This window comes from Pipra filicauda, unplaced genomic scaffold (assembly GCF_003945595.2).
Source record: "Pipra filicauda isolate LSUMZ 115617 unplaced genomic scaffold, ASM394559v2 scaffold67_size6003252_pilon, whole genome shotgun sequence".
In the NCBI taxonomy this organism is placed as follows: Eukaryota; Metazoa; Chordata; class Aves; order Passeriformes; family Pipridae; genus Pipra; species Pipra filicauda.
Window position 1 is genome coordinate 5,741,212 of NW_024104842.1, and position 27,693 is coordinate 5,768,904.

Below are 27,693 nucleotides of genomic sequence, written 5' to 3' on the forward strand. Positions count from 1 at the left end.
TACATCAGAAAAATATTTATTCAAAGAAATAAAAGCACTAGTGATCATTACAAATTCGATATTTTAAAAATTTAATGCTGTATAAACATACATATTACTCCTGGTATCCATAAGTCTGCAGAGACCAGATCTCACGACCTGTGCTTTCAGGTATTCTCAGAGGTGGGCTTGACGTTTTCAACAATTTGAAGGTTTCTTCAATTCTGAAAATAAATTTTGTTTACATATGCTTATTATAATCAGGTAAGAAATTACTGTCTTGCCTTTAACTTTTTAATTATCCAAAATACTAATAAGCAGCATGAAACCAAAAGTTTTCTCTCATCCTCCCATTTCCTCTGCAATTGGTTTGTATTTTAAATGCCTACCACATATCATAAACCTCACATACACATAAAGAAAAAGGCAACCCAAACAACACAATCAAAATCACAGAAAAGGCCAGACATTTTTACAGGCCAGCCACTTACAGAAATTTCTTGCTAAAGAAATATTATACAGAAATGCATTTCTCCTCAAGTATAATAAAAGTATTTCTTACCAAACAATTTTATTACAGATCTCAGGATCAGAATCAAATACATCTTAATAAGTTATCATAATTCTTAAGCTGAGATTGGTTTTACTTTTCCTTAAATAATAAAAAGCAGAGTTAAGATATGTAGTTATTTTTCAGGAGAAAAGCTGCAAGTACCAGGAAATTCTTATCAGAAGATAAATACTATTCCTAATTTTTGTCAACCAAATTCTAAACACTCTTTAATCTCTATTTAATACTATTAAGAATGCTTTCTATTGCTTTTTAGAAACCAAAACAGTGACTCATCCCACAAATACAGAACTGTAAGTGGATTTATTATCCAGTGGAGTCATAAGGAAATGCCACACCTGATGTAGAGACCTTTGAGGTTTGGAACACACATGTACATTCTCTATATGCCTTAGTCCAGTACAAATCCCTCCTGGGAAATAAATTCCTGCTGCCCTTTCCTATTACTTACATTTTACTTATCTTTTCCATTCTTTGTCTTATTGTCTCCTACAATTTAAAAGCAACAAAGTTAGTGAACTCTTCAAAGCTGACATTCTTCAGATGGACTTTCAACTTAAAGATTCAGAGAAAATGTGACTTTAAGCACTGTTTACATATCAAAAGTATTTTTATGAGACAGACCTAGATGTAGTTTTGCTTAGTTTCCTTGTTTTTCACTAGTAGTATATACAACTAAAACCAATGCTTACTTGTTCTCTTGACCTCAGAAAGGAAATCAACCGAGCATTCCCCAGTTTTACTTACCTTTGAAATGTCTGTCAGATCATGAGAATTAATGGTCATGGCTTTGGGAGATGGGTTTGTGGATAACAGTGAACTGCATCCAGAGGACTGAAGATGACTCTCTGGCATCTCCTCATTCCTCTCTGTATCTATAGAGAAATACTCAGTTTTGTGTCACCTTTGCCTTTTTGCTCCCTTTTGCAAGGTCAGCTATCAAAAAACTTGATTTACAGTATGTAATAACAGAAGAGAATGCATTGTTTAGAGCGGGAAAAGGAAAAGCTACTATAAGAGTCCAAAATAGGTTTCTAATCTTTTTAAAACAAGATAAATGTAGTATTACTATGTATAATATACACAAAGCAAATTCCAAAAAGATTACTAGGAAGATTACTTCATCCTGATTCCAGCAAAATCAAAACTTATGAACATCTGATTACAGTGTCAACTTTTAATAGTAATTCCATATAGTTTACATTATTTTTATTGTAAACTGCCTGTTCAAACACATCTTTAATTTGTGCTAAGTAACCTGTCTTATAAGTAGCAGAAACATTATAGAAAATTATCACCTTCTTACTTAGCTTAAAATTTGTATCAAGTTCTTGCCGTTTTCTGGCTTTCCTCCCCTTGGGACAACTGCAGTAACCATTCAGCAGAAACAGACTTTTTTTTCTGTTATACTGGGAAGGTTGTGTTATTCTTTGCAATTTCAGATTACTAAAATTCGTGAGGGAAGAGAACTTAGTATCTAGGAAAAAGTGTTCCCATGTCCTTATTTTTAGTAATGTCACCATCAATGCATCATACCTTTGGAACATGCTTAGCTACACTACTGTGTCTAAAAATCATATCAACTAATTTTAAGCAATTAAAATTAAAAATTGTTTCTTCTGTACAGCTGTGATTTCTGAAGAGCACTACAACCACAAAGAGCACGAAAGCATTCCTGCACTGTACATCTCAGATAAAAAAGTTAAGATTGGCCCCATAACTTGTATGCCTAAAATTTCTTGAATTTTAGAAAAATGGGAGTAACAAAATCAGAAGAACTCAAGAAGTTTGAAAATATGAAAATTCTCTTTTAAAGACCATCTGTTTGTTTACTGATATGAAGTCCTCAAGTGTCACTAACAAAACACTAAACTAACAAAACGAAGTATACATGGTGCAAGCTTTCCTGTAAAAGGAGGGTCCCATTTCTGAGACTACAAAATAAAAACAAACCTTGACATAACCAAGAAACTGCCTTCCTAATTTCCATGGAAAATTCTGAGATTCCCTTTTAATTACAATGCAACAGCCCAACACTAGAAAAAATGGAAAATAGCATTTCCTCCTTAACATTGGTGGCAGGAATAACAGCTGCCACAGGGGAAAAAGGCCAAATCAATGAAGTGAATGATGCAAGCTAAGGGATAAAGAGCTATCGTTGAGGAAGACAGAAAAATTACTTATGGCCTGGGCAATGTTTTTAATTTCTTTCCCACTTAAGGTTTTTTCATTTACTTCTTGTATGTTATCAAAATTAAGTTGCAAATGGAAGAAAAAGATTTTGTCTTCCTCTTCAAAATGAGAAAGCTTAGCAAAAATGCCAGTTAGATGGCTGCTAACTGGTTCAAAGGGATGAAATATAGACAACGTTCAGCAGTGGTTTGAAAAAGAACACAGATTATGAATAAAAAGGCTCTGATTTATCTTGAGTCCCATTATAAAACTAGAAAACAGCATCATAAAACCAGTGATAGCAAAAATAATTCCTTCTGTGTTTATGAATAGTGTATTTTCAAAACACAGTAACTGCTTTAAAGTCCAGATAACATTGTCTTTCACTACCTTAGCAACAGCATCTCAATTAAATTTATATCTTTAATATTTTGAGTAGCTATTTGTAACTATTAATTACTAAGCTAGAGTACATAAATCTTCTGAAGAACCAATTACAGACAGGAAGTGATGAGGACGTTAAATTCTAATCTGCAGTACGGATTTAAAATTCAGAGGTCACTAAATTGCAATTATCTACTTAAAAGCAGTATTTTAGTCAAGGTCAGCAAAGAGTGTTTAGCATATTTATGTTAATTAAAAGGAAAATCATTAATACTCACCAGGAGAAACTGGAATGCTACTAGAAGTACATGTCCAGCTTACATTGCTGGATTCTGTAGGTAAGTCTCCCTGAAATACAAGTTTACTGCATTTTAGCCATACACCCTGTTTAAATCATATTTTGACTGAAGAAAATTATATTTAAGTACTAACTACATATGCATTTGCACCATCCAGTCAAGTTGGCACTGCACAAATGTCTTTACAGGATTAAAAAAATCCAACATTTCCATACATACACTTCATTTAAAAAGTAGTCTATTTCATAGAGGTTTTTTTAATATCAATATTGCTGTTTGTAAACAGGTCAAAAACAGGCTAAAACATAGTTCATATAACTTAGGTATGAGTAGAACAAGTAACCTTAGTTCTTAGCATGCTAATCATTTTATCTTGACATTGGCTGCCATTAGCTTAACAAAGCAAGTGTACCTTCCACTGCTGGTTGATATTCAGAAATGCAGTCCTCAGTACTAAAAAAATAGCCTGTAGATTAAATGAACCTCTTTCCACTTAAATGCTTAGAACTCTGAAGTCTATCCTAAGCTAGTTTCCCAGACTCCTAAATGAGAGTGCTCTTTTAAGAAAGGTTCTCAGTTTAAGTCAATCTAATTTAAAAAGGTTGTTCATAAGCAAGGAAACATTAAATGCTTTTGAGTGTACTTTTCTAATTTCAAAGTTAAAAACCACAACACTCAAACAACATCTAGACTATTTTTTTGCCAATGAGTTATCATTATGATTTGACATCTCAGCCTTTAAAACATATCGTTTTATATACTGAAGTCTATATCAGTTAACAGGGGAATATTATACCCAAATAAGTGAATGAGTGAGAAATAGTACATATGGTGTGGGAAGATGCTGGAAAAACCTGTAATAATGGATATCTCTTAAAAAATACAAAAATAGATATCTCCACTGTCTACGTTTAATTCCTTTCATTGAAAGGGATTTGGTATCTTTCACACTTTCCCAGAGCTAAATGCACAGCTGCTGCTACTTTTGCAACAGCAAGAGACAGATCTTAGAGTGTTTCTGCTGTGTTGGCTAGATTCCAAAAATTCCCCAAAAAGTGCAAGAGTAAGATTAAAGAAGTAATTCTGAATTGTTTCTGTGTATGTGAAGCACAATTTGGATGCAATTTCATCAAACAAAGAAGCAGCAATTCTGTGACCCAAAGGATTATTTCTTGGCAGTTTTCAAAAGCCTACTGGGAAACAGGGTTTTGAAGACTATATAAATATAGATATACATACATACATACATATATATATACATATACACATACACATGTATATATATGTATATATGTATGTGGTCTTACATATATATATAGAATTAGCTTATTTTGCTTTGAAAAAAGACCAGCAACAATGTCACACAGTAACTACATTTGAATTTGTTCCTGAGGGTGAATTCTTTCAGTAACATGTAGTATAGAAATATAATTACCTCACTCAAAAATTTTTCAGTGATATTTTTGAGACTATTTTCCAAACACTATTCCAACCATGGGAACAACTGAAATAAACATGTCACTTAAATAATAATAAATCAAATTTACAGAAAAAAAAGAACAAGTCTAGTCTGAAACACAAACTTTCCTGGGCTGCTACAACAATCTCTTGAAAAGAATGTATTTGAAACAGGACCAAAACTGTCTATGGCTGTTCACCTGAAGGCCTCCTGAGACTGCTAGCAAAAGAAACCACTGTCATTGGTGATGTTATTTGGGCATATGTCTACTGATACTTAAATTCCAATATCCATAAGAAACTGATTTCAGATGGTAAATCACCTGAGCCATTGCTGACATTAAACTGTTTAAAAATGTGACTGAGAACATCGATCCTTTCTATTTGAGCCACAGCCTTTAGCAATAATCTTGTGATCAGTCTGAACACTTATCCGTTTCAAGACTTTGCATAACTAGCACACTTTCAAGGCACACAGTAAAAAATGTCTTGTATACAAATATTAGCAACATTTTCAAATTTGCGGGTTCAGCAACACACACAAAGCTCCCGGTTACGAATAAATTTAGCATTTTTACATCTGTGGAGAAAAATCCAACTATTTTCCACAAGAGTTTTCAACTTCTGGACAGCATCTGACAGTATGTGAAGGATACACATGAGATGCATATGCAAATACGCTTTGAATTTAAACATGTGATCAAAAAATTTATGCTATGGCTCACTGCATCTCGAAATACTTACATGTGTATTTAAATGAAATTATATAATGTGCACACAAGGACCTTTCAACAGCATGAAAAATAACCCAGAGTCTTAATGCAACATAAGACTTGATTTGCTATGCCAAATGTAGCTACATCACAACTGTAGCACTTTCACACATTTAAAACTGCAACAAACATCATAGACAAGAAATAGGAAGTGGGGGAAGAGGGTGTAAACAGGAGTAAAAAAACATCAATTAGACTAGAAATTTCAAGGAGCCACAAATTAAAAAAAAAGACTAAAATAAGAATTAACTCTTTAATTAACCCCGCATTTTCCATTGCACATGCCATCTATTTTTGTCAATGTCAGTTGTATAGAATGAAGACTGCACATTCAAAAGTCTTCAAAAACTTCCTTCTATAACTCCACTAGTAAATAAAAACACACTGAAGCATAACTAATGAAAACAGGCTTAGCTATTCCTGCAAAAAAACAGTTCCCAATGGAGAGCTTTGTTCATAGAGCATGATAGCACAACAGAACTTAACAATTAAAAAAAAAATCACCACCAACTCCATAAACAGCACTTCCATTCAAATTATGTCTTTAAAACCAGTAAAAGGCACATACAGGAGGCAGAAAGAGCAGAAACAGACCAACAATGCTGAGTCTGGGCAATTTTTGTTATAGCATTAAAATAGAAGTTAACATACCTTTTTGGATTGTAACAGCAGTTCTGTTTCAAGAAGCAAAACTCGATTCAACAAGTTATTCCAATCCTTCTCATCTATTATCACCTTTCCTTGCAGTTTCTCTTCTAAAACTTGTAGTTTATCTTCTATCCAATCTAGCTTATGAAGCTTTTCCTGGCAATCAGCAAGTTGACTCTTTAAAAACTCAATCTCAGAATTACCTTCTATGACCTGAAAGTATGGATAAGAACATCTAATTTCTAATTTCAAAACATATATAATTCATCATTTAATCAATCAAATTAAGTGCAATCTTCCTCAAGTTCAGTAACTGCATCCTGCTACACTAGAAAAATATTTTCCTTTAAGAATTGTCATAATACGCCTATCCATGGAACTCAGCTTTTAAAAGAAACTGTTGACAGAACTGTCTCTTGAAAGGTCAGTACAATTTAAATGACTTTTCTTTTTTCCAATTGTTTCAATATATTTATTGTAGAACTATTAGTTATACTTAAAGAACATCCAGCTATAACGTAAAAACCTTTATCCCTTTAGAAAAAGCCTGTAAAAAAAATTAAGAATACATGCAGAGAGCATCTTAAAATAAAAGTTCTTACTTGGTCACATTTAACTTCCACAATATCATGATCTAGGCACAATTCCTCCTCGTTACCCCTCTGTGCTGGAAGGGGTAGTGGATGAACGTCACCACTAACTTCATTTCCTGAGTGTCGCTCTACCAGAGGCTTCTTTTCAGTATGTTAAAAAACAAAGAAAAAACCCCAACAGACTGCTGGCATTATTCATTACAAGAACATTTCAATTTATTAGCCAACTAATGACACATAAGATCTATCATTTTAGTATTTATTTAAATATGGCAATCTTATCCCAACTGGTTACAAAATACAGAAAGCAAGAGCAGGCAGTTTGATTTTAAAAAAATCATACAGACTTGAAAGAACCGTAAAACAAATATGCACACACTTTATCATATACACTGTGTACCTTGTTTCCCTTCCACAAACAGTAATGAATGAAATGCAATCTCCTTTCATAATGTAAGGGTTGTTAGATTTCTAAGTGTGGATTGGGAGGTATGTTAATACATCTAGTGAGATTCATAGACAGTTCCAACATCAAAACCATGACTAAAAGATTCAGAAAAAACAAAAGTTTAACTAGGAAGCTCAGAATTCTCTCTTTCTTGACAACTGTCACCAAAATAGCCCTACAAGCTACAAATTTAGTTTCCTTTGAAGGCTTCTCTTAGAGAAAAAGTAAGAGAAAAATTTTGCAATTCCTTCTAGGTGGATTAAGTCCTTTGATCCTGCCACAAAACAAAATAAAATTCTTAATCATTAAGAATGCACAAGTACTACTTTTGTGCACCATCTTGACACATACAGATTCCTAGATGTTTTAGTGAAGCTGAAATGCTCCTCTTCTAGGGAATTCTTAATATGCACTATATATCCCCACTCATTTCTACCATTAAACAACCAGAAGAGAAGCCATTTCAAATACTTTCTTTGTGAAGTTTTCCACACTGATAAAAGCAGTATTTTCCTTCTAAATAGAAATCACCAACTTTGGGCAGTCATAGTCCTAAAAGTTTTGTAAAACTTTATTTTGCACCCCTTTAGCAGAAAATATTAAGAAAGCTGCCTCCTCCCCATGTCAAGAGTAGCATAAAGCAGAATCATTTTTACTCAAATCATAATAATTTTACTCTTGTAAAACCAAAGCCAGGAGACATTAAGAAATCTTTGCTGAACAGATTCAAACAAAAAGCAAAAAGTGGTCTGAAAGCTGAGTTGACAACACATGCATTAGGCCAAGTACACTTCATTCTCCAAACACAATGTAGCTTCTTTTTCTGATTTTACCTTTTTTTCATTGCTGTCCCTCCATTTGATACAATTCAAAGGACAAACAACAGCACTAGATTATTACCACCAAGACTTTGAGATCAGCTACTCAGTAAAAGAGGCAACATCCTCTGTATTTCAGCCATTATTTCTGTCAACCACACTTCGGGGAAAAACAAACAAACAAACACCAGGCCACCTCAAAACTGGTTTGATTAAGTGGTAAAATCTAAATAAAATCACAAATTCCATCAAGAGTGTGAAATGCTAAAAATGAGATTAACCTTTAGACATAAAACATAAAAGTTATTTTCATACCTGTTTGGAATTCGGAGCGCTGCCACTAGGATCAGCAAGGCCTTTACCACAATTTGACCATATTTCATATTTAAAAGGTCTGAGTTTTTTCCTTGTTTGGGATTTAACCTCCAAAGTGAACAGAAGAAAATAAGATAGGAAAATTTTCCAGGGTTACACACCCCACTTTTTACCATCACTGATAGTCAGAAATATTTCATGGCGCGCACACACAAACACATGTAAACCTCTGTAGTACCATAATGTCTAAAGAAAAATTATCCAAATTTACAGAGAATGCAGATGCACAAGTGCATGCCATATTTGTACGCTCATTAATGCCTATGCAAAGTTGCATCAAAGGTGATTGTAAAATAGAAAAGACAACTTGCACCAGAGTTGAAATGTGAACAAATAGAAAAAATTGTAGTTATGTTCCCAAAAGTAGCAAATTAAATATACAGAAGCCCTGAAGACTGTTATAAACTCAAAGGAAACAAAATCCTGTAAAATAGGAAGACTAAAAATTCTTTACATTAAAGCACAGACTGATACACAACATACACTGATAAAAATAATGCCTTAATGTAAACAAGATTTGAGAAACAAATATATCACTGTAAAGACACCAAGTACTAGATATATCTTCATTCTAATATTTTTTCCATTTATACTTCAAAGAATTGGCAGCTTCATGTCTTGAATGACAGCATTCAAGCATCTAACAATGGAAATTCATACTAATTATCCATTGTTTTGTCCATCAGCGATGCTGCATTTTAAATAAACTGGTCTTCGGTTTCTACCTGCAACATCAAGCATGTCAAAAGAAACTTATAATAAAAGTAACCTTTTAATCAGTACCTTATTAGAGTTACTCAATTCCTTATGTTTTTTCACCACACAGTTGATAATATCACAAACAATTTGCATTTTTCTTTCCGCAAAGCCAAACTGAAGAAATTGCTCTTTTGTTAAAATTGGTTTATACTGAAACTGATCTCGAAGAAACTGCAACAAAACAGGAGTTTACTTCACTTTCAAAATCACCACACAATTTGCTGTAGAACTGGCATGGTCATATTCTTGTTTTACTACAATCTTTTCTTTCATTCTGCACTTCAACAGTTAAACCTTTTCTCATTTGATTATTTATACATATATAAATGCATATATAGCTGTTTCTTTTAACTAGGCTTTAAACATACCTCCTCTTCTAGAAACATTTCATTTGCATCACTCTTCAAAGTTTAACCCACAGTCTTAAGATTCATGAAATAAATGACTGTAGTAATTAATACTAAAAAATTTAAAACAAAGATTTTCCAAAGTGACTGTGCAACAAAAAGTTGTTTCAATCTCAGCAAATGCGTCAGAGGGCTACGTAAAGCTGCCCCAGAACCTTTCTGTAAAGCAGTCTCTGTCCTCCTCAGATGGAGGACTAGTCTGAATTAGCCACCATTTGTTAATACATCAAGCCACCTTTTCTAAAAACATGCTTATCGATATTTTAAGGATAGTTTAAAGTTATTTTCAATCAGTTAAGAACTTGATTCCAACTTATAAAGTGTTAAGTATTCGAGTTCATAGATTAAAATGGCATAGCGTTTTAAAATAGCCATATTTCTTAATTGCGCTTTCATTACAGTTTTTTAAGTTTTATGTGGGGGTTTTTTTGGTGGTATGATTTCTTCCAAGGTCACTTCTATAAACCTTGTTAGGTAATAAATATTTTGGTATTCTTTAAAACAAAAAACCATATTACTGTTTCTGCAACTATCTCAAAATAGAGAGACCGTTGGCTAACATCACCCATCCTTATTTTCATGAAAACCTAAACCCTTGCCACACAGTGACTTATTACTCATTTTAACTCCTAACAGAGCTACAGTTCACGTTTGTTGCCAGAAATTTTCACTTTCTAATAAAACTCATAGTAGATGTTTAATTTTTGTCAGGCTATACTCAAAACTGCATTTCTTCTGCAAAGATCACAAAGACAGATACCTTATAAACAGCTTCAATAAAACGCAAGTCACTCTTTGCTGTCAGTTCCACATCACACTTTACCAAAAGCTCTGCTATGCAGGTTGAAAAAGAAGTAAAACAATAGTTGATGATAGGTAAAAATGCAGCTGGATCACCCTTTACTAACCTATTAAGAAACAAGAGTATTTTACACAACAGAAGATAACAAAAGCCTTTCATTACATGAATTCAAACATTTAACTTGAAAGGCATTAATACAGCCAGCAAGTTATATCCAAGTCTCTCTTTCATTTTAAGGTTTTTTTGTTCAGGCATATCTCATTCAGCAGTTTTTACTGTTATCTGTATAATGCTCAAAAAAAAAAAAAGTTCTTGTGATCTTTATATAATTTAAACCTTGACAGGTCTAAAGCCCACCAGCATTTTCAGCTCAACATTCAACACCTTTTTTTAATCTTTACAGGATGAAACTTCCTGAATGAAGTTTTGCAAGCACTTACAAAGAAATTACAAAGGTGAGAGATTAACTGAAGAAAAGAGAACAGCAGAAGAGCAATACAGTGATATACTTCAGGATTATTCTAAGGACTGGTCAGAGGAGGAAAATTGCACCCTTTTGTATTCCACTTCTCATTCACCAAACCCCAGCTTCCCGCAGACATATGCTCTGCTTACTCATCACTATGTGTAATGCTAATATTTACACATAGCTTGTTTACACATCTTACTGTCATCGTGTATTAGCTCGAATTTTCACACTGCCACTTACACTGTATAATCCACATCTCTGGGATAACTTAACAAGCGAAGTCCTTGTTCTAGTTTTCTTAAACTTCCATTTAGGTCTCCTGTTGCCATTATCCTGAATGCTATTCTTCTTTCAGTATGGAATAAATGTAAAAAAGTACATCCCCTTTAAAAAAATAATATACACAAAAATTACAAAATGCAATAGAATTACCACTGAAATTCAAAGAGTTTTGCTCCCCCTTCTAAACACTACTATTTCCAAAGCATTACAATACAGCACAGAACTACAGCTCAATACCAATTAATACCAGGTATTATCTTCTTTCATTCAAAAGAGGATCAAGCAGTAATCCTCAATGTGATCAACTACCAAAGAGTTTTAAAGGTATCTGAAAACATAAGAATTAAGAATTTTGTGTTGGCTAAATCCACTAAAACTGAATGAAAACAAGTTTCTTGGTTGTTTCAAAGGAGCAGAAGTTCCACAAGTAGTGAAAAGCTTCTGCATTCTTCAGTTTAGAATGCTTCTTTTCTCCACCTGGCCCTAAGCTCACTGGCCAAAAGAGCAATGTTTGGCTTTGTAGACATCAGAAGACAGGACTAGCAACTCATCACAGATAATATTTCTCTATCTGGACAATTCGTTAAATACACTTAAAATTGTTAAGGGGGAGGGGGTAACAGAGTGGTTAGATATTTAGGCAAAATAGTTTATTGGGATGATAACCAAAAAGTCCTTGTTTAACCTCTGCATTGTAACATACAACTTGAGAATCCACTTTTAATTTATTGTAAGCTTTGCTTTGCAGAAGAAAGAAACTTTAGAATCTAAGGACTTGGTGCAAACTACAAAAAGTTCTTTTCCTGAAGTACTATTCCACAAGGAAACTGAAGACTGAAAAAAAAAAATAAAAAAGAGAATCAGCAAAGCATGAAACTACCAACATCTAAATCAGTTTTTAGATCTATCGAAGGCATAATTAAATACAGGAAGCACCCACTTTTAGTATGTACCAAACAGAACTGATTAATAAATTGTCAAATGAAAGAAGAGAAGACTGGGGAGAAAACAAGAAAAAAAAAAAAGAAATTAAAAATTGTCATAAGAGATCTAAAAGTACTGGCAATTCTGCCTGGCTGGCATATAGTAAAATGAAACACCTGAAGCAGTACCTTCAAGTATCAGTACTAATAATTATCCTTGAAAATAAATTTATATTTAGAGACAGCCTAAAAGTACTGTACCTTGCAACCATTTGTTTATATGTAACCAATATTAGCTCTTCTCCAATACAAAACTTTAAGAGCACAGACTGGATCATAGACCAGCTCCAAAGTCACAACTGAAAACAAATGCTTGCATCTTAACAACCTGGATAGACTGACAGAACTTGAGAAAGCCTATCAGCAAACTATCAAAGTCAGTGTTTTTTGAATCGTTTAGAGGAGATTAAAAAAAGCCTAAAATTTGAAAGCTGACATCTCTCAAAGAACATTCTTCCTCACATCCTCAAGATCTGCTTGTGACTGGCTTAATCTTCTACAGTACTTGCCACAAAAGCCTCAGTTAAAGAGTAATGACTTCAGTTATTAAGCCTTAGAATAGAAAATCACTGTTCAACTTCCTGCTAGAACCTGGGAGATAATTGCTTGCCACTGTCTCCACTGAATTTCTTTTCTTGCCAGATAACAAGTACTTTGAAGCCTACCAGTCCAAGCAGTGAAGGGGCATTGACAGACAACCTATAAACGAAGCAATGGTCTCAAGAGACAGCTAAGGCTTGTATTAATGGTCCGGGTTTGTTGAGGGTGTTTTTCTTCTTGTGCTTCTATGGTGTTTAATCAGCAATCCTCTAGATCAAGCTCTTTGCATGTGGTCTGCCCTTCTTAAAGTATTTTCTTCCTATTTAATTATGGGGTTCTTTCAATTTAATCATTAGGTTCTCAGTTATTAGTTGTGCTAAATGTAAGTACACAACACTTGCTGTTGAATGTTTGGGACAATTTAACCAATTTGTTTGGAAACTGAGGCAGCTATTCTTCCTGCATTACCTTACAAAGTGATCCATCCTATGGTTTTGCCAGTTTAACTACATATTAAGACAAGTCTCAAGGAGTCTGATATAAAAATGGAGCTCTAACCTGCAATGCAAATACTCACAGAAGATACTCTCACAGGAATTTGTCTAATCATACAGGCCATTTCCCAAAAGTATTTACAATCCTTTTTACACTGGACCTCTGGATGTAAAACCAGCAACTGCTGTTACAATAAAACAAAAAAACCTGCTATTACTACTACAAAACAAAATAGCTTGAAGTCATAAAAATAACAGTGAAGTTGGCAGAAAATCTTACAACACAGTAAAAAGTGGCACATAGCTTATGCCTGTAGAAACTCATGATGGAACACCTACATAACATTGGCTGTCCAGAATAAAATCGATACAACAAAGTTTTAACATATGATAACACAGAACTGCAAGTGGATCAAACAACAATTCTTGAAAACTGCACATAGTATTCAAAGAATCAATGTAAAACAAAACAAAAAAAAAACAAAACAAAACAAAACAATAGCTACCCCATGCAGGTTACCAAGTATCTCAACACTGTAAGCATTGTCTTTGAAATGCCTAATAAAATAGGTTTCTGATTTCTTCTATTTTTATCTATTTTATCTAGCCAGTCCTCTTGCATGGGGTGGGGAACTGAGGGAAAATAGCACCATTACGCAGAGATGCAAAAACGTCACCGACAAACAGTGGATTTCGCTATCGTGCCAGATACCACCGTCGCACTTGGAGCACACAGGCAACTCGCACAGGAGCGAACCGCACAAGGAATTGCGTGTCACTGGCTGGCTGCCCTGGGCGCCACCGCAACTCCAGCGGGAAAAACGCGTGTCCCCGCCAGGACACGGCGCAGTGCGCTGAGGCGAACTCGCCAGAGTGGGACTGGGGCCGGTTCCACATCCGCCCTCCCTCACTCTTGGACAGGTCGGAGGCCGGGCCTTCCCCGCCTGGGGCTCGCCGGCCCCGGGGGGAGGCAGAACCCTGCGCTTGGAGCCAGCCCGCACGGCTGGGACAAACCCCTTCCCCGGGAGGGATCCTGACGCTCACCCGCGCCAGGCGCACCCCCCGTGGGAACCCCGCAGTTCCCGCCGGAAGCGCCGCTGTTCCCTCTGGGAGCCGAGCCGGGCACACTCTGAATCTGCCGCCGCGAGCCCAACGGCCACTTCCGCTTCCCCCGCCCCCCGGTGACGTCACTTCCAGCAACAACAGCAGCCGTCAGAGCGGCCCAGTGGGGACACGGGGCGGTGGGCGCGTCCTCCTGCCGAGGCTCCTTCCCAGCCCAGGCTCCCTCCCTGCGCCCCTCCGGCTGCCCCCGCCTTTCCCCGGGGCCGCTCAGCCCCTTCCCGCCCGGCGCGGCTCTCGCACGGACGCGGGCCGGGCTCGTCGCGGCGGCGGTGGGACCCGGGCTGGCTCAGGTACGGCCCGCGGTGCCCCGGGGGGGCGGGCGGGCGGGCGGGCGGCCTGGCCAATGGGGAGCGGGGCCTTGGGGGCGGCCCAATGGGGCCCTGGCGCGGCATCGCCGGGAGCGGAGCGGCCTTTCCCTGCCCGCCCTGCCCTGCCCGGCCGGGCTCCAGGAGCCCCTGTGTGGGGAGGGGCGCGGCCCGCGGCGGGGGCGAGTAGCGCGGCTGCGGAGCTCCTGGAGGCGCGGGGTGGCTTTGGGCCTGCGGGACGGGCTGTGCCTCCGCCCGCCAGCCTGGTTGCCCGGAGTCAGTTTGAAGCCCTTTAGGACTCGCACGGTTACGGGCCTCGGTTACGAAGGAAGGGACGTTCTCCTGTGGGGATGATTGTGGCTGCAAAACGGCAGCCACAGGGCTCAATTGCCATAAAGCGGAGAGCATTTAGATCAAGAGTGCGTGTTGGTTTTTATTTAACGAAGTAGAAGCCGGTGCTAATGCATCATTAATCAAGATTGCCTTTAGTATCCTATCGTGCTTGTCAACACTGCTAAAGAATTTATTATGTAGTAGCAAAGTAACATGAAAAAGGCGCAATTAGAATTTAAATCAGCCTTTGATAGATACCAGACAGAGCCGGAAAAGATCAGCAATTTAGAAACAAGCTTGGTTATTTTTACTGTGATATTTTTTACAGCCAGGCTGTCAAGGTTTGAATTCCTAGATAAAGTTACATCATTGGAAGTTTGAAAACATACATATGAGTGGCCTGTTGAATCTGGAGATTGAAAATATATGTTCAAAATAATTTAAAAATGTATTTCTGGATACCATTACTTAAAAGACTTTATTATAACAATGGGATTGCTCATCTTGTGTTACGAGTGAGTTCTGAAAGCGTTTTTCCTGAATTACTACAGAGCTGAAAGTAATTACATGATGAGGAAGATTATATGTGTTCTAACAACTAGCATATAAGCTGCTGAATAGCTACACGGATATTGGAGCCTTGTGGATTTCCAGCAGCTGGTTCTAGAATGGTTTAAATTGTGTCCCGCTTTGTTTCTTCTCTAAAATTTTTTCAGTTGATCCTTAAAGTAGCGAATGTATTTTTTAGTCTTTTTTTACATTACAAAAAGGGGTTTTATACTATTTCTGCAGTGATGTCCTCTTTTTAAGTATGTGAGTACATTATTCTGAAGGATTTGTGTTAGGACACTAGGCAAGAAAGCTTGAAAAGATACTCATTCTCTTGTTTCTAAGCACCCAAAATCTTTACTGCATTATCCTTGAAGTCATGAAACTTTGTTTCAGTGTCAGTCACAACCTCATCTTGTGTGCTACCCAATACTCAGGGCAATTTTGTTTTTCTTTGTATTTTATAGTGCTTCATCGATGCTAAATGGGATATTTTTATTAAATTTTAAAGGAAGTCTAAAGATTCCAAATGTTCTGAAGCTTGAGGCTTCCTAACTTGCATAGGATATAGATAATATCTGGTACTCTTTGCAGATGCTTATTGTTAATTTTGTAACTCTTCAAGCATGGAAATTTTCGAAAAAATCTAGGCTGTATTATGGGTTTTGTTTTCAGTATTTTTTCAGTTGCTTTATGAAGACAGGTGACATGGTCACCATAATTTTGACAAAACTCACTTTTTATCTATTCAGATCAGTCCTACAATTTTATTTTGCAGTGTGTGCTGAGTCTGTCTTAGAAATGTTTATTAATAGCCGTCAACATTTAATTTGGATTTTATGTCCAGCAGGCTCGCAGATGGGTCAGGGACTCTGGAGAGTTGCTAGGAACCAGCAATTGCAACAGCAAGGATACGGTGGACCAGGCTATCTTACCAGAGAGCATGGTAGGAGGGTAGCTGCTAACGTTTCCAATACAAGCCATCGCAAACAAGCCCAAGGAGGCATTGACATCTACCACCTGTTGAAGACAAGAAAATCCAAAGAACAAGAAGGATTCATTAACCTGGAAATGCTGCCACCAGAGCTTAGTTTTACCATTTTGTCATACCTGAATGCAACTGACCTCTGTCTAGCTTCATGTGTCTGGCAGGATCTTGCTAATGATGAGCTCCTCTGGCAAGGGTAAGCATGAACAAAAAAGTGTGACCTGGACATTATAAAAATAATTAACTTTTAAATTTGTCTCAGTAAGTGCTTTTTGGCACTCTGACCTTAGCGAAGGATTCTTAAGTTAAATGAGTTTTGACATAGAGGAAGCATATATAGTTTAAAAATGTGTTATTCTGGATTTCTAATTACTATTGGGTATTTTTGGAGATTACTACGTACACAAGTGTATTTGGCCCAAGTGTATTATTACACACCTATTGTTTGGCATATTATGGGGAAAATAAACAGGACTTGTTTTCACTTTGGTATTAGCTCAAAGCACATCTCAAATGTTTGTATTATTTCTCTGAACTTCAAACCAGTGTCTAGCTTGAGCGAGGAATGCTATTTAGGCAAACTTCCAAATGAAAAGACAGGATAACTCATCTACTATATTTGTCTTAGAGCAACTTAGGTGTATGTTTTTTTGGAAGACAGTTATGGAGGTGGGAAAAAAAAAGGCTGGTTTTTCTCAAGTGAAATGTCTGCAGTCTAGATTTAAACACATTTATGTAAAACATGTGCAGAGCTTGTATGTCTAGGAACATTCTTTCATACAAAATACCGTAATATCAAAATGTAATTAACAAAATTTTCTTTGATATTTTAAATTTTACAACACTAGGAAAGACTCATGAAGTCATACTTATCTTCAGAGTAGATGGTTAGCAAAACTTGTAACTTCTTTCACATTTTCTTACCCCTTAACCAACGGTACTATATCTGTAATAGTTAGGGTTTTGTCCAGGTTGTTTCTTTTGCTTTCATTGTGCTCTACATCTCTTCCTTTCCTTGTGTATTTCCTTGCCCCTCTGTGTTTGAATTAAGCAGCTTCCCTTCCTATCCTGCTTTATGAACCTAGCAGTAGGATAATGCAATATAATTTCTTAGTCACAATTGTTCTGCTGTTGGGGATTGTTGTATTGACAGGAAATAGAAATTCCAGTGAAGGATACCAGTAACCTTCTAAGTTTATCAGTACACATTGTACTGTGCTCACTTCTTGGTGCCCACCAAGTACCCACCTTAAGTACAAATAAATTCCCTAGGCTAAAGCTTGAAGATACTAGAGCTTCTTTGTTGTATGCAGTATATATTCTTAACATACAGGGGCAAAAAAAACTCCAATGTATTTTCCTCAAAGTTCGTTCTGGAAAATAGTTCAATCATTTCTAGTGAAATCTTTCCAAATAATGGTCATATTCAAAGTATGCCCTTTGGTAATGAAAATGTGTCCTGATTTAGCAGATTAATAAGAATCTCAATTTGCATAATCTCTGTAGACATCTACAGATCTTCAACATTCCACATGTATTGGATGCATTTAAGGTTTGGCAAGTCCTGTGGCTGCGGTTCCAGACTCAGTCCAAATAAGTCCCAGGTCTGAACTGAAAACAAAGTCTGTGCCATGTCCTCCTTGCTGGTCCTAAACATTGTGCCTAATTAGTTACAAAGCAGGTGTGTTGAAGCAAAACTACCAGTTCAATAAGGAATCTAGAGAGCATAGAAAATGAAAGTTAAAGGGGGTTTCAGATGGTGTCATCAAGAAGACTGAGAGGAAGGACAGAAACCGATGAAACTGAGATACAGAGTCAAGCTGGGATGGAAGGGAAAGAAACTGAGAAGTTATAGAAGATACGGAGGGATGGGGCTAGATCTAGTAATTAGGACTGGCCAAGACATGAAAAAGAAGATTCTGGTGGAAAAGGTGGGGAAAGTGGTGAGTTAATGGCATCATTTTGTGCAGATGTGGTGTCCCATTCACCGCACAAGAAAAGAAACACAGTGTTTTATTTGTCATAATACTGCAGGAGAACAACTCCTCACAGTTCTCGTTCAGATACTGCCAGGGCCAGAGGTCTCCACTGTGTAGATTTCCTTATGATGCCACCTACTGGGATATGTTTCAAGTTTGCACTCAAATACACCAAAACCTCTGTGAGAAGAAAACAATGATCATATAATTGAAGATTGTGGCAACATGCATGCAAAAGAATTAATAACTGAAAGAATTAATAACCTATTTCTAACTTTTCCTATAGTTTGAGTATTTAGCATTGCAGTGTTGATTACATTTTGCTTCTGTAAAATATATGAAATTCAGAAAAGAATTTTTATAATAGACTAATTCTGTTTTCATAGGTTGTGCAAATCCACTTGGGGTCACTGTTCTATATACAATAAGAATCCGCCTCTAGGATTTTCTTTTAGAAAATTGTATATGCAGCTAGATGAGGGAAGTCTCACCTTTAATGCCAACCCTGATGAGGTAAGTGAACTGTTGATGACAGTAATACACAGTTAAAATAATTGTGATTGTTGTTTTATAACTATAGCTTTATAAAAAACAAGTTTTAATAAGTGTTTGTTTTACTGTAGGGGTGGTTAATATTAAGCTACAGCCCTATTCTGGTCTTTTTTTGAGTATTGTAGCTGTGCACACCATTTACATGTACATTTACAGAGTACCAAGTACTCTGTACACCAGTCTGACCTATGGATGCCAGAAATCCATAACCACGAGGCACATATCCTAACTGAAGAGACAGCGGTGAATTTTTAAAGGATAATAATACACTTCCATAAATTAAAATACTAAAATGCTTCTACAGAGTATGAGTTTGGTTCCACTTCAGGTAAAGTAGAATGAGGTATTAAGTCTGACTACTTCTATGACAATTATGTTTTGTTGTAAGCGACTTTTTTGTAAGCGATAATTTCCACTATGAAGCGGCAAATCTTGAAGTATTATGGGAAAGATATACTGCTGAACTATTCTGAAGTTCAGTTTGATTTGATTTCTGTGGATGTTTGTATTGCATAATCTTTATAGTATAGAAAAATATAAATTTATCTTCAAAAAAAATACCCCATGTCAAATTGTGAAAGGTTTGCATTTATTAATTCATGTAACTAACTGGAACAGTCAGTTTCTTCTTTCAGTCCATCACCTTTCAAAGAAGAAAAGAGTATGAAAGTAGACAACTTTTGCCTGGAAGATATGCAATTAGAGCCCAAGTGACAAAGCCAGACTCCTGCTTAATGTTTTGTAGGAAAGGAGGGTACACAATGCAATACTGAACAAAAGTAGCATTAACTTCCTGCATATAATTATGCATATGCAAGGAGTGGTAATTGAATAAATCCAGAGTAGGAAAAGGACTAAGAGATATGAAAAGATATACTTCTAGAAGCAAATTGCACTCTGCAGATATGATACAGAAAACATGAACTTGTTACCACAGGGTGAAATAAATAAAGCAGTGGTATAAATCATTACAATAATATGATTTTGCTTAAGTTCTTGCTTTATCTCATATTCTGCTTGATCAAGAGACCACTACTTTTATCAAAAATTGGAGTATTTTGTAATTTCTCTCATAGAACTCTGCCTTGAATTCTGATACACAGTGTTGAGATATCAGCACCCTTGCCACTTGAGTGATTAATATTGATTTTCAGCAGAATTTTCATAAATTTAGTAAAAAATATAAAGGTTTTCAAATGAAATGCAGTATTTAGGTGACTTAAATGTTTTCAGTAATATATCAAGTTTTAATTGGTAGCAACTTTGTCCATCCAAATTTTTCTTTGTATTTCAGTTTAACATAATTTTTCACTTAACTATGTGAGTTTATAATGTGCTGTTATATTTCAACCCTATATAAAGTAATCTTCATATGTTTAAAGCATGTGGAGCCTTCACAAAAGGCACTTAATAAAAAAATCCATTATTTTTAAAGGAAATTAAGATCTGCAGATTAGAGCTAACTTATAGTATACCTAAGTTAGGTATTAACTTTATTATGCTCCTCTTGCTTCTTATGGGTTCATTATGGTTTTATTGTACAATAGTAGTACAAACAGTCTGCTTCAATGAGAGATGAGAACCTCAGGGTATCTCCTAAGGGCTCTGTTCCTCTCTCCCTGTGGAGCACCATAGCCTGGTAGGAACCATTCAGGGCCTGAGTTTCAACAATTGCTTTTATCGTTTACCACTGTGATATTGGCAGAATTATTACTATAAGGACACTGTGACTGGACTATATGATGTGAGGTTCCACTATTACAAATTGTGTCTCCGAATTTCCTGCCAAACTCTGCTTTACATTTGATAACAGACCTGATCAAATTACTATAAAAATAGGAATACTTACAGCCACAGGAGCAAGATTCTCCAAAGGACACCGCCCATGTCATGAAAGTGGGTAACCAGGCTCCACAGCAACAGCTCCAGAGCTAGCGGTGGCTCACGGGGTAGGGAAGAGCATCTACACACTTTGTGGTAGGATTCTCTGGTTAGCCATTGTTGTGTGCATGGTGTTGTGATATCTGCTGTAATTTAATGTGTTGATTGTGTGCATGAGCTTGCATAATTCATAGCAAGTGCTCACATTCAGCTGAAAGGATGTGCCTAATCACATTACACATAAAAAACCCCTCCAGTGCATGTTTGGGTTGGGGTTTTTTTTGTTTGGTTGGTTGATTGGTTTTGTTGTTTTTTTTCATATGGCGCCACCATTGTAGCCAAGATTTTGGAACCTGGTTTTTTGTTGTTTCTTTGGAGAGGGGGAAATTTAGTGTCAGTATTAACACATGAGTATGAATATTACGTTGTTTAATCTGCCTATATGGTCTCTGCTGTATTTTATTTTAAGGGGAGTGTATGGTGTATGTGAAGTATTTCTCATGCAGTGTTCATTTCATCTCATGTGCTTATGACTCAGAATTTGTAAGCAACCAGAAGTTATTTCCCACTGTTTTGTATCCAGTTTCTAACTTCCTACAAAATATATTGTTTAGTATGTGGAGCTATGCTATGTAGTTAAAATTGAAACTGAAGGTACAAAATAAAATCTTTTGGTCAGGAAAGATCTATTTTTTTTTCATCCTGTCAGTCTTTAATGAGGTTGTGATTTCCTTTATATAGCATAATAATAAAGTTCAGTAAGACAGTGCTTATGCTAAGCCTGGCTTTCCACTCTTCTGATTGTCTTCTTCACTATCAACTGCCCTTAGTTTTTGTCAGGGAGGTCAGTTTTTTCTGACCAAATCATTTTAAATGATTTGCCACTTGTATATAGCTACCTTACCAGACTTTAATTATAGTGTGTAGATGGTGGAGTGTTTACAATGCTGTATATTTCTAAGCAGGTTTTTTTGAAACTTATCCTATTTCATTATCATTTACTAAGCAAGCCAATTTTTAGATGCTTTGATTTATCTGTTTGAAGACTACCAGAATTATGTGTATGCTATAGGGGGAAGAAGTTCTTTTGTGTGATTTCTCAAAAAAGTTGGAAAGGAACATACAGCTCAAACCTTTTGAAAACTCTACATTAAAGTCAGAGAGGTTTAATCTTGTAAATTATTAGTTATGGATTCTGTGTAATGTGGAAAATATTTCTGTGTTCTACTTGCAATTTCTGCCATCATAAGTTTGTATCACTGAAACTGTATTTTAAAGACATACAGTGAAAGTGACACTGAAATGTATGTTATATATTGTGTCCACGTTTGTCACCAAATTACTTGATTCATTACTTAGTAAAAGAATCTTAAAAATTTCTAGTAGAAAATATCTCATCTGTACTGTGCATATTTTCCAGAAGATGCACCATGAACTATATAAAGATACTGCATTTCCCTAGAAAAATGGGAGCAATAATACCATACATGTCTAATTATTATTTACTACTAATGTTACTGTTACCTAGAATCCCCAATAAGAAATTGGCACCCTACTATGCTAGATAATCTATATACAGAATAAAATGATAGCCACTATCTTCAAAGAATTTAACTAAATAATTAAGCTATTATTTAAACTTGAATTCATATATTTTCTCAGCTTTTCTTTAAAAACGTTTTAATTTTGTTGGTGATCAAAATCACCTTTTTTAAATACAGTACAGACTAGAAAGAAATTAGCACTTCGTTGATACTTCTGAAATCCTACCAAAATGTAAAAACTTATAACTTGCAGTAATATAAATCATCTAAAAATGTTTATGTAAAGATGCTACTAGTGTTTTCCTTAGTCACCTTTAAAAACTCTTAAGCTAAACAAATACAGCATGTGTAAAACCATTTATGTGAAATTTGAAATATTAAGTGAAATTTGTCTTTATTGACAAATGTATTTGTCATATATTTTCCTGCACTACCTTTAAGTAGGCATTAGATAAAAAGCTTCATTGTTTCCCGACTCTGACTTCGCAAACAATTCCATTTGAATATGAAAAAGAGAAATTATTTATATATGTAGAAAAACACTGATTCCAAAATTTCTGTGCCATTAACTTAGAATATGTCTACTTTGTTTTGTATGCATATGTAAACAGAGGTGTCAAAAGCAACTACAAAAGTTTTAATGTTGACTGCTGTACTGAAGAGTTCTGAAAGTGCTCCTAGCAGCGAAGAAAATAAATGCAGAAATGAAGCCAATACTGAAAAATAAAAGTTTTCCATTTTAGGTATCCTATATGGATATAAACGAATGCAAAGGCTCTTGGAAACAGGCAGAAAAGCAAGCAAGGAGCATCAGTGCTGTAGTAGAATAGGTTGGGAAAACAAGCATTGTGTGCATGGAAAAAAAGGAGCAACTGTAAAAAATAACATACTGAAATACAACAAATGGCTTTTGTTGTTACTATTAGTCTATAATTATGATTGTTATTTGCATATGTAATTTAAATCAACGCTTCCATACGTTGATATTTTATCCAGAGCTGTCTGAAATTCAGTGGTAATATTCTTGCCACAGAGGCAAGGTATCCTTGAGGCATCTCTCCTAATTCTCTAATGCTAAGAACATTATAGTGCTCTGAATCAGAATTAAAAGAACATACTGTATGTGCTCATCCCACAATGTCTCCGAAGTGTTAAAAAGGCCTCTTCAGACCCGCCAGAGAGTGGCACAGATCTGCCTACCTGACTGCAGTCAAATGTTTCCTAAGGGAATCGCCAGCTGACTGATAAATAATCTTAGCGTAGGTTTTAATAGTGTGTAGAACTACTTATTTCAGCTAGTCTGTGTGCCACAAGTGACCACCCTAGCTACCAAAAGAGATCTATTTGAAGTGTGGTTTCTGAGAGAGTTTCCAGGCAGTATTTGCAGTGCTACAAAAAGCAGATTCAATGACATGCTGTAAATCTTGTAAATGAACTTCATTTGCTGGGAGACAAAATTTAAGAACTTAACAGAGAAATCATGTCTCTGCTGTTGCAAAGTGTTTTTGATAGCTTAGAATGAAATAAAAAGCAACTAAAAATGATGGCATGTGGTAAATATCATTTATACTCTGTTTACTTGTGAAGGAGTTGAGGAAAATGAATGAGACTGCATTCACAGAGAAAGATATTATCAAGAATTAAGTATGGTGGGGGGAGAAAGAGGGAACTAGAGACAGGGAATAAAAATGCTGTGCAAACACCTCGTAGCTTATCAGGTGAAGATTGGATGTTGAGTTGCAAGCTAGTGCACGAGAAAGAAGTTACAGCATTTACTGTCACAGAGAAACCAACCCATTGTCTGTCTTAAAGAAGGTGTTATTTTCATTCTGCCTCATCTATGACATGCCAGGTATTTCCTGGAAGTGTTGCAGAACTGTTTGTTCGTTGTGGCAGGAATGCTACTCAGACTTCCTCACCAGGCTTCAGTTGGTACTACCTTAAGCAAATACCTGTTACTGAAGCAAAAGTGTAAATCTCTTTAAGTCGGGATATATGTAAAGATGTTCTGCTGCTCCTCTTACATAAATTGCCAAAATTCTTGAAGAATTAATACACAGTTGTTCATTTTAATCTCCCATTTTTAGTTTCTTATTTAGCTCTAATTCAAAAGAGTACTTAACGTTATGTTGTCCATCCATGTTATGGACAAAAATATGATCTAATTTGGACTGAAATGTGAATTTATAGTGCAATACATGCTTCATTACAGTCCTAAATACAGATTCTTTTAAAATTGGGTCCTAACATTGCAAGATTTATTTTTATAAACCATTTTTTAAATGAAATAAATATATACCAATTAACAGATATTTTCTATAAATATATAAGCAAAAATTATGGACTGGTAAAAATAGCTAGTTAATATTACAGGTGTTTCTTGGCTTTTCACTTTTGTTCTTAAACATATTTTCTAATTACTTTTTTTTTTTTTTGCTTGATGCAACTGAGGCTTTGCTTTACTAATCTGCTTCTTAAAATGCTCCAAATCTGCACTCAGCCCTTTATTTCTTTTTGACACAAAATTGAAGAGTACTGGGAAGTTTAGCTTACGCACTGAATGACAGGTTGCCCCTACGTCTTTATAGATGTAATGTAAACTAAAAGGGCAAACTTGCAAAGTATTTGGAAGCCTGATATCAGCGGATTTATGAAAAAATATTTCAGAAGTATTTTAAAGGTGATTTAGGTTGTGCCCTTGGTACACTGTTCTGTGCAGAAATGCACTGTCCTACATGTTCTGCATTTCAATGTTATTCTACAGTCAACATATATTGTACTTAAGTCTTGTAACAAATGCTCAGAACCGCTCTCAGCCCCTACCAAACTGAATTGGAACAAGTTGGTTAGTTATTCTCAGGTTTAGATTTTTGTTATTGAAAAATGTGAATGTTTTTTAAATCCATTAATTGGGTTTTGGTTTCTGAGATGATAAGGGAAATATTTTTATGCTTTGGGATATTTCAATGACCAGAAAGAATCCTGAATATCACTGAAATACTTTAAAATTAAATTTGGCATGTTTATTCTGCAAGAAATGTGTGCTTGTAAAAGTGTAAGATTGTGGAAATCATAATATGAATACAAAATATATACAATTCTGTGTTTTTAAACTATTTTTATGTTAGGCATAGTGTTCTTATTTATGTGTATGCATATTTATATATGTTGGTATTTACCTATGCTTTGAAATCAGCGTGCTTGTGTTTATTTGCATTATTACACATTTAAACAAATGCATTTAATGCATCTATTTGAATGTGATACATCGTATACATGTGAGAACATTACTGTTTTAATGAAAGATATTAAAGACTAAACACATTATGGCTAAGATTTTCTTATTTACAAAAGTTATGAAATTAACGTTATGGTCCCTGCAGCATTTTAAATACTATAACAAAGTATGAAAGTAAAAATACTCATCTACACTGTAAAGAAATTATTAAATAACCATCATTCTCATTATAGGGTTCATAATTTAAAATTTCCTACTAAGACTGAATGTAAAATCTCAACCATAACAATAAATTGTTTCTCTGCATTTGATTTATAATTTTAGAGTGTATTGTGCATGTTGAAATGTGATTTAGAGGAGGAGGGATCATTCTGAAAAACAACCCAACTAATTAGTAGGATGACATTCCTACATTGTGAAGTACAATACTTGTTCCCAAATACATTATGAAGATTAAACAAATTTATATGTACATGTATTTTATCTCAGGGAGTCAACTACTTTATGTCCAAAGGCATATTAGACGATTCACCAAAAGAAATAGCTAAGTTTATCTTTTGCACGAGAACACTAAATTGGAAGAAGCTGAGAATCTACCTTGATGAAAGGTAATTTGAATTTCTCTTAAAACATTTTCTATGAATTTTCAACGTATAGCACCATTCAACAATATTTTGTTTGTAGTATGCAATTTTAAAGGTGTAAAAAGGCAAGAAAATGCAACTAAATGATGCTGCTAAATCTGAACAGTTACTCAGTTTAAGTATTTTTGTGACCGTAACACGTTATAAGAACCCTCAAAAATACCACCTATAACAATTAGTCTCATATCCTGGGATTTTCCTGCATTTTTGCAGTTCTGGGCATAAATTGTTTTGAAGTTATGGTGAGCATTTAAACTGCGCAGGATAGTCTTTGCACTGTTTAACATTCAGATTTTATAGATATTTTGCTGCTTTTTTTGACTTGAGGCGTTTTTTTTCCCTATCTAGTATGGATATTAATCAGAAAAATTAGTTATCACTTTACCAAGGGTTGATAGATTTTTAACTAATTTTGAATCACCTAACCATTATTTGATTGTCTGATATTTCTCAACTGCAAGTCACAAACACCTCCTAAGATGCAGTGGTGCATCCTCTTAGAGGCATCATGAGCTGCAGTAAGGAACAGTCTCCCTGCTGTAGTGTGCTCTTCTGTCTCTACAGTGCTTTCTTATGCCATCAGGTTGGAGTGGGACGGTATGAGGAAAGAGGAGCACCAGCACTTTCAACAGAAGTTGAAAGAGAAGGAGAATAATAAAGGCATCTAAATAGAAATGCTGCTGTCCTTCTGTTCTTCCTAGCAGGAATCCCCTCCTGCTTGTCATCCTCTTGAAATTGTACTACTAAAGGAATAAAAGGAGTTATTCTGTAGTGTTGTCACCACTGACAGTCCTGTGCTGTAAAACTTCAGATTATCAATCTTTTAGTCAATAGAAAATACACAAAACCATTTAGTGGATGAGATTGCAAGTTAATGTTAGCAACTACTGCCATTCATCTTCCCTTCATAAACAGTGTATTCAGACATTAAAAATAAAAACCAGTTTTCTAATGTTGAAACTCCCATCTTAGTACTGAAACGTCTAGCTGAAGTCTGATTTTAACAAGACACTCCTATAGCAGCTTCTACTTAGGCACCCAAATGTGTGACACGTGAATTTATTCCCTTTACTGTCTTTTTTAATGGCTTTGTCACAGTTTAAAGGAAGCAAAGCCTTCATATAGACTGATTGAATATACATATAAAGAAACTTTGAGTTCTGATTAATGTATATTTTTATAGTATTTGGCTGCTATATAAGTGAAAAACATGTGTAGATATTATCTTTGTGCTGTTAGTGATCATTTTGCCTTTCAGCAGAAAACAAAGATCCTACTGTTCTAAAGCTTTCAGGTTTTTTTTT

The 27,693-nt window shown here is 35.6% G+C and overlaps 2 protein-coding genes across 6 annotated transcripts in view; one reads left to right on the forward strand and one right to left on the reverse strand.

Annotated features, from left to right (window-relative positions):
• Positions 1-14,477, reverse strand: CEP44 (centrosomal protein 44). Of its 4 annotated transcripts, XM_027741558.2 has the most exons (12): positions 14,299-14,474; positions 13,338-13,439; positions 11,196-11,339; positions 10,445-10,592; positions 9,302-9,448; positions 8,459-8,566; positions 6,887-7,018; positions 6,288-6,497; positions 3,385-3,454; positions 1,298-1,425; positions 1,002-1,039; positions 1-203 (listed from the first exon to the last, which is right to left on the reverse strand). In XM_027741558.2, the coding sequence occupies exons 3-12, from the start codon at positions 11,282-11,284 to the stop codon at positions 95-97; spliced, it is 1,179 nt and encodes a 392-aa protein (XP_027597359.1). In that variant the 5' UTR covers positions 11,285-11,339; positions 13,338-13,439; positions 14,299-14,474; the 3' UTR covers positions 1-94. The 4 variants fall into 4 exon arrangements, with proteins under 4 accessions (XP_027597359.1, XP_027597360.1, XP_027597358.1 ...); XM_027741559.2 differs by lacking the exon at positions 13,338-13,439 and having other exon boundaries at positions 6,887-7,015; positions 14,299-14,477; XM_027741557.2 differs by lacking the exon at positions 13,338-13,439 and having other exon boundaries at positions 14,299-14,473.
• FBXO8 (F-box protein 8) overlaps positions 14,462-27,693 on the forward strand; it is a 25,444-nt gene continuing 12,212 nt past the window's right edge. The window contains exons 1-4 of one of the 2 annotated variants that reach the window (XM_027741566.2): positions 14,462-14,666; positions 16,411-16,747; positions 18,917-19,043; positions 26,235-26,353. In XM_027741566.2, the coding sequence (XP_027597367.2) occupies positions 16,422-16,747; positions 18,917-19,043; positions 26,235-26,353 (572 nt within the window). In that variant the 5' untranslated portion in view covers positions 14,462-14,666; positions 16,411-16,421. The remainder of the gene's footprint in view (positions 14,667-16,410; positions 16,748-18,916; positions 19,044-26,234; positions 26,354-27,693) is intronic. The other variant, XM_027741563.2, reaches the window with a different exon arrangement.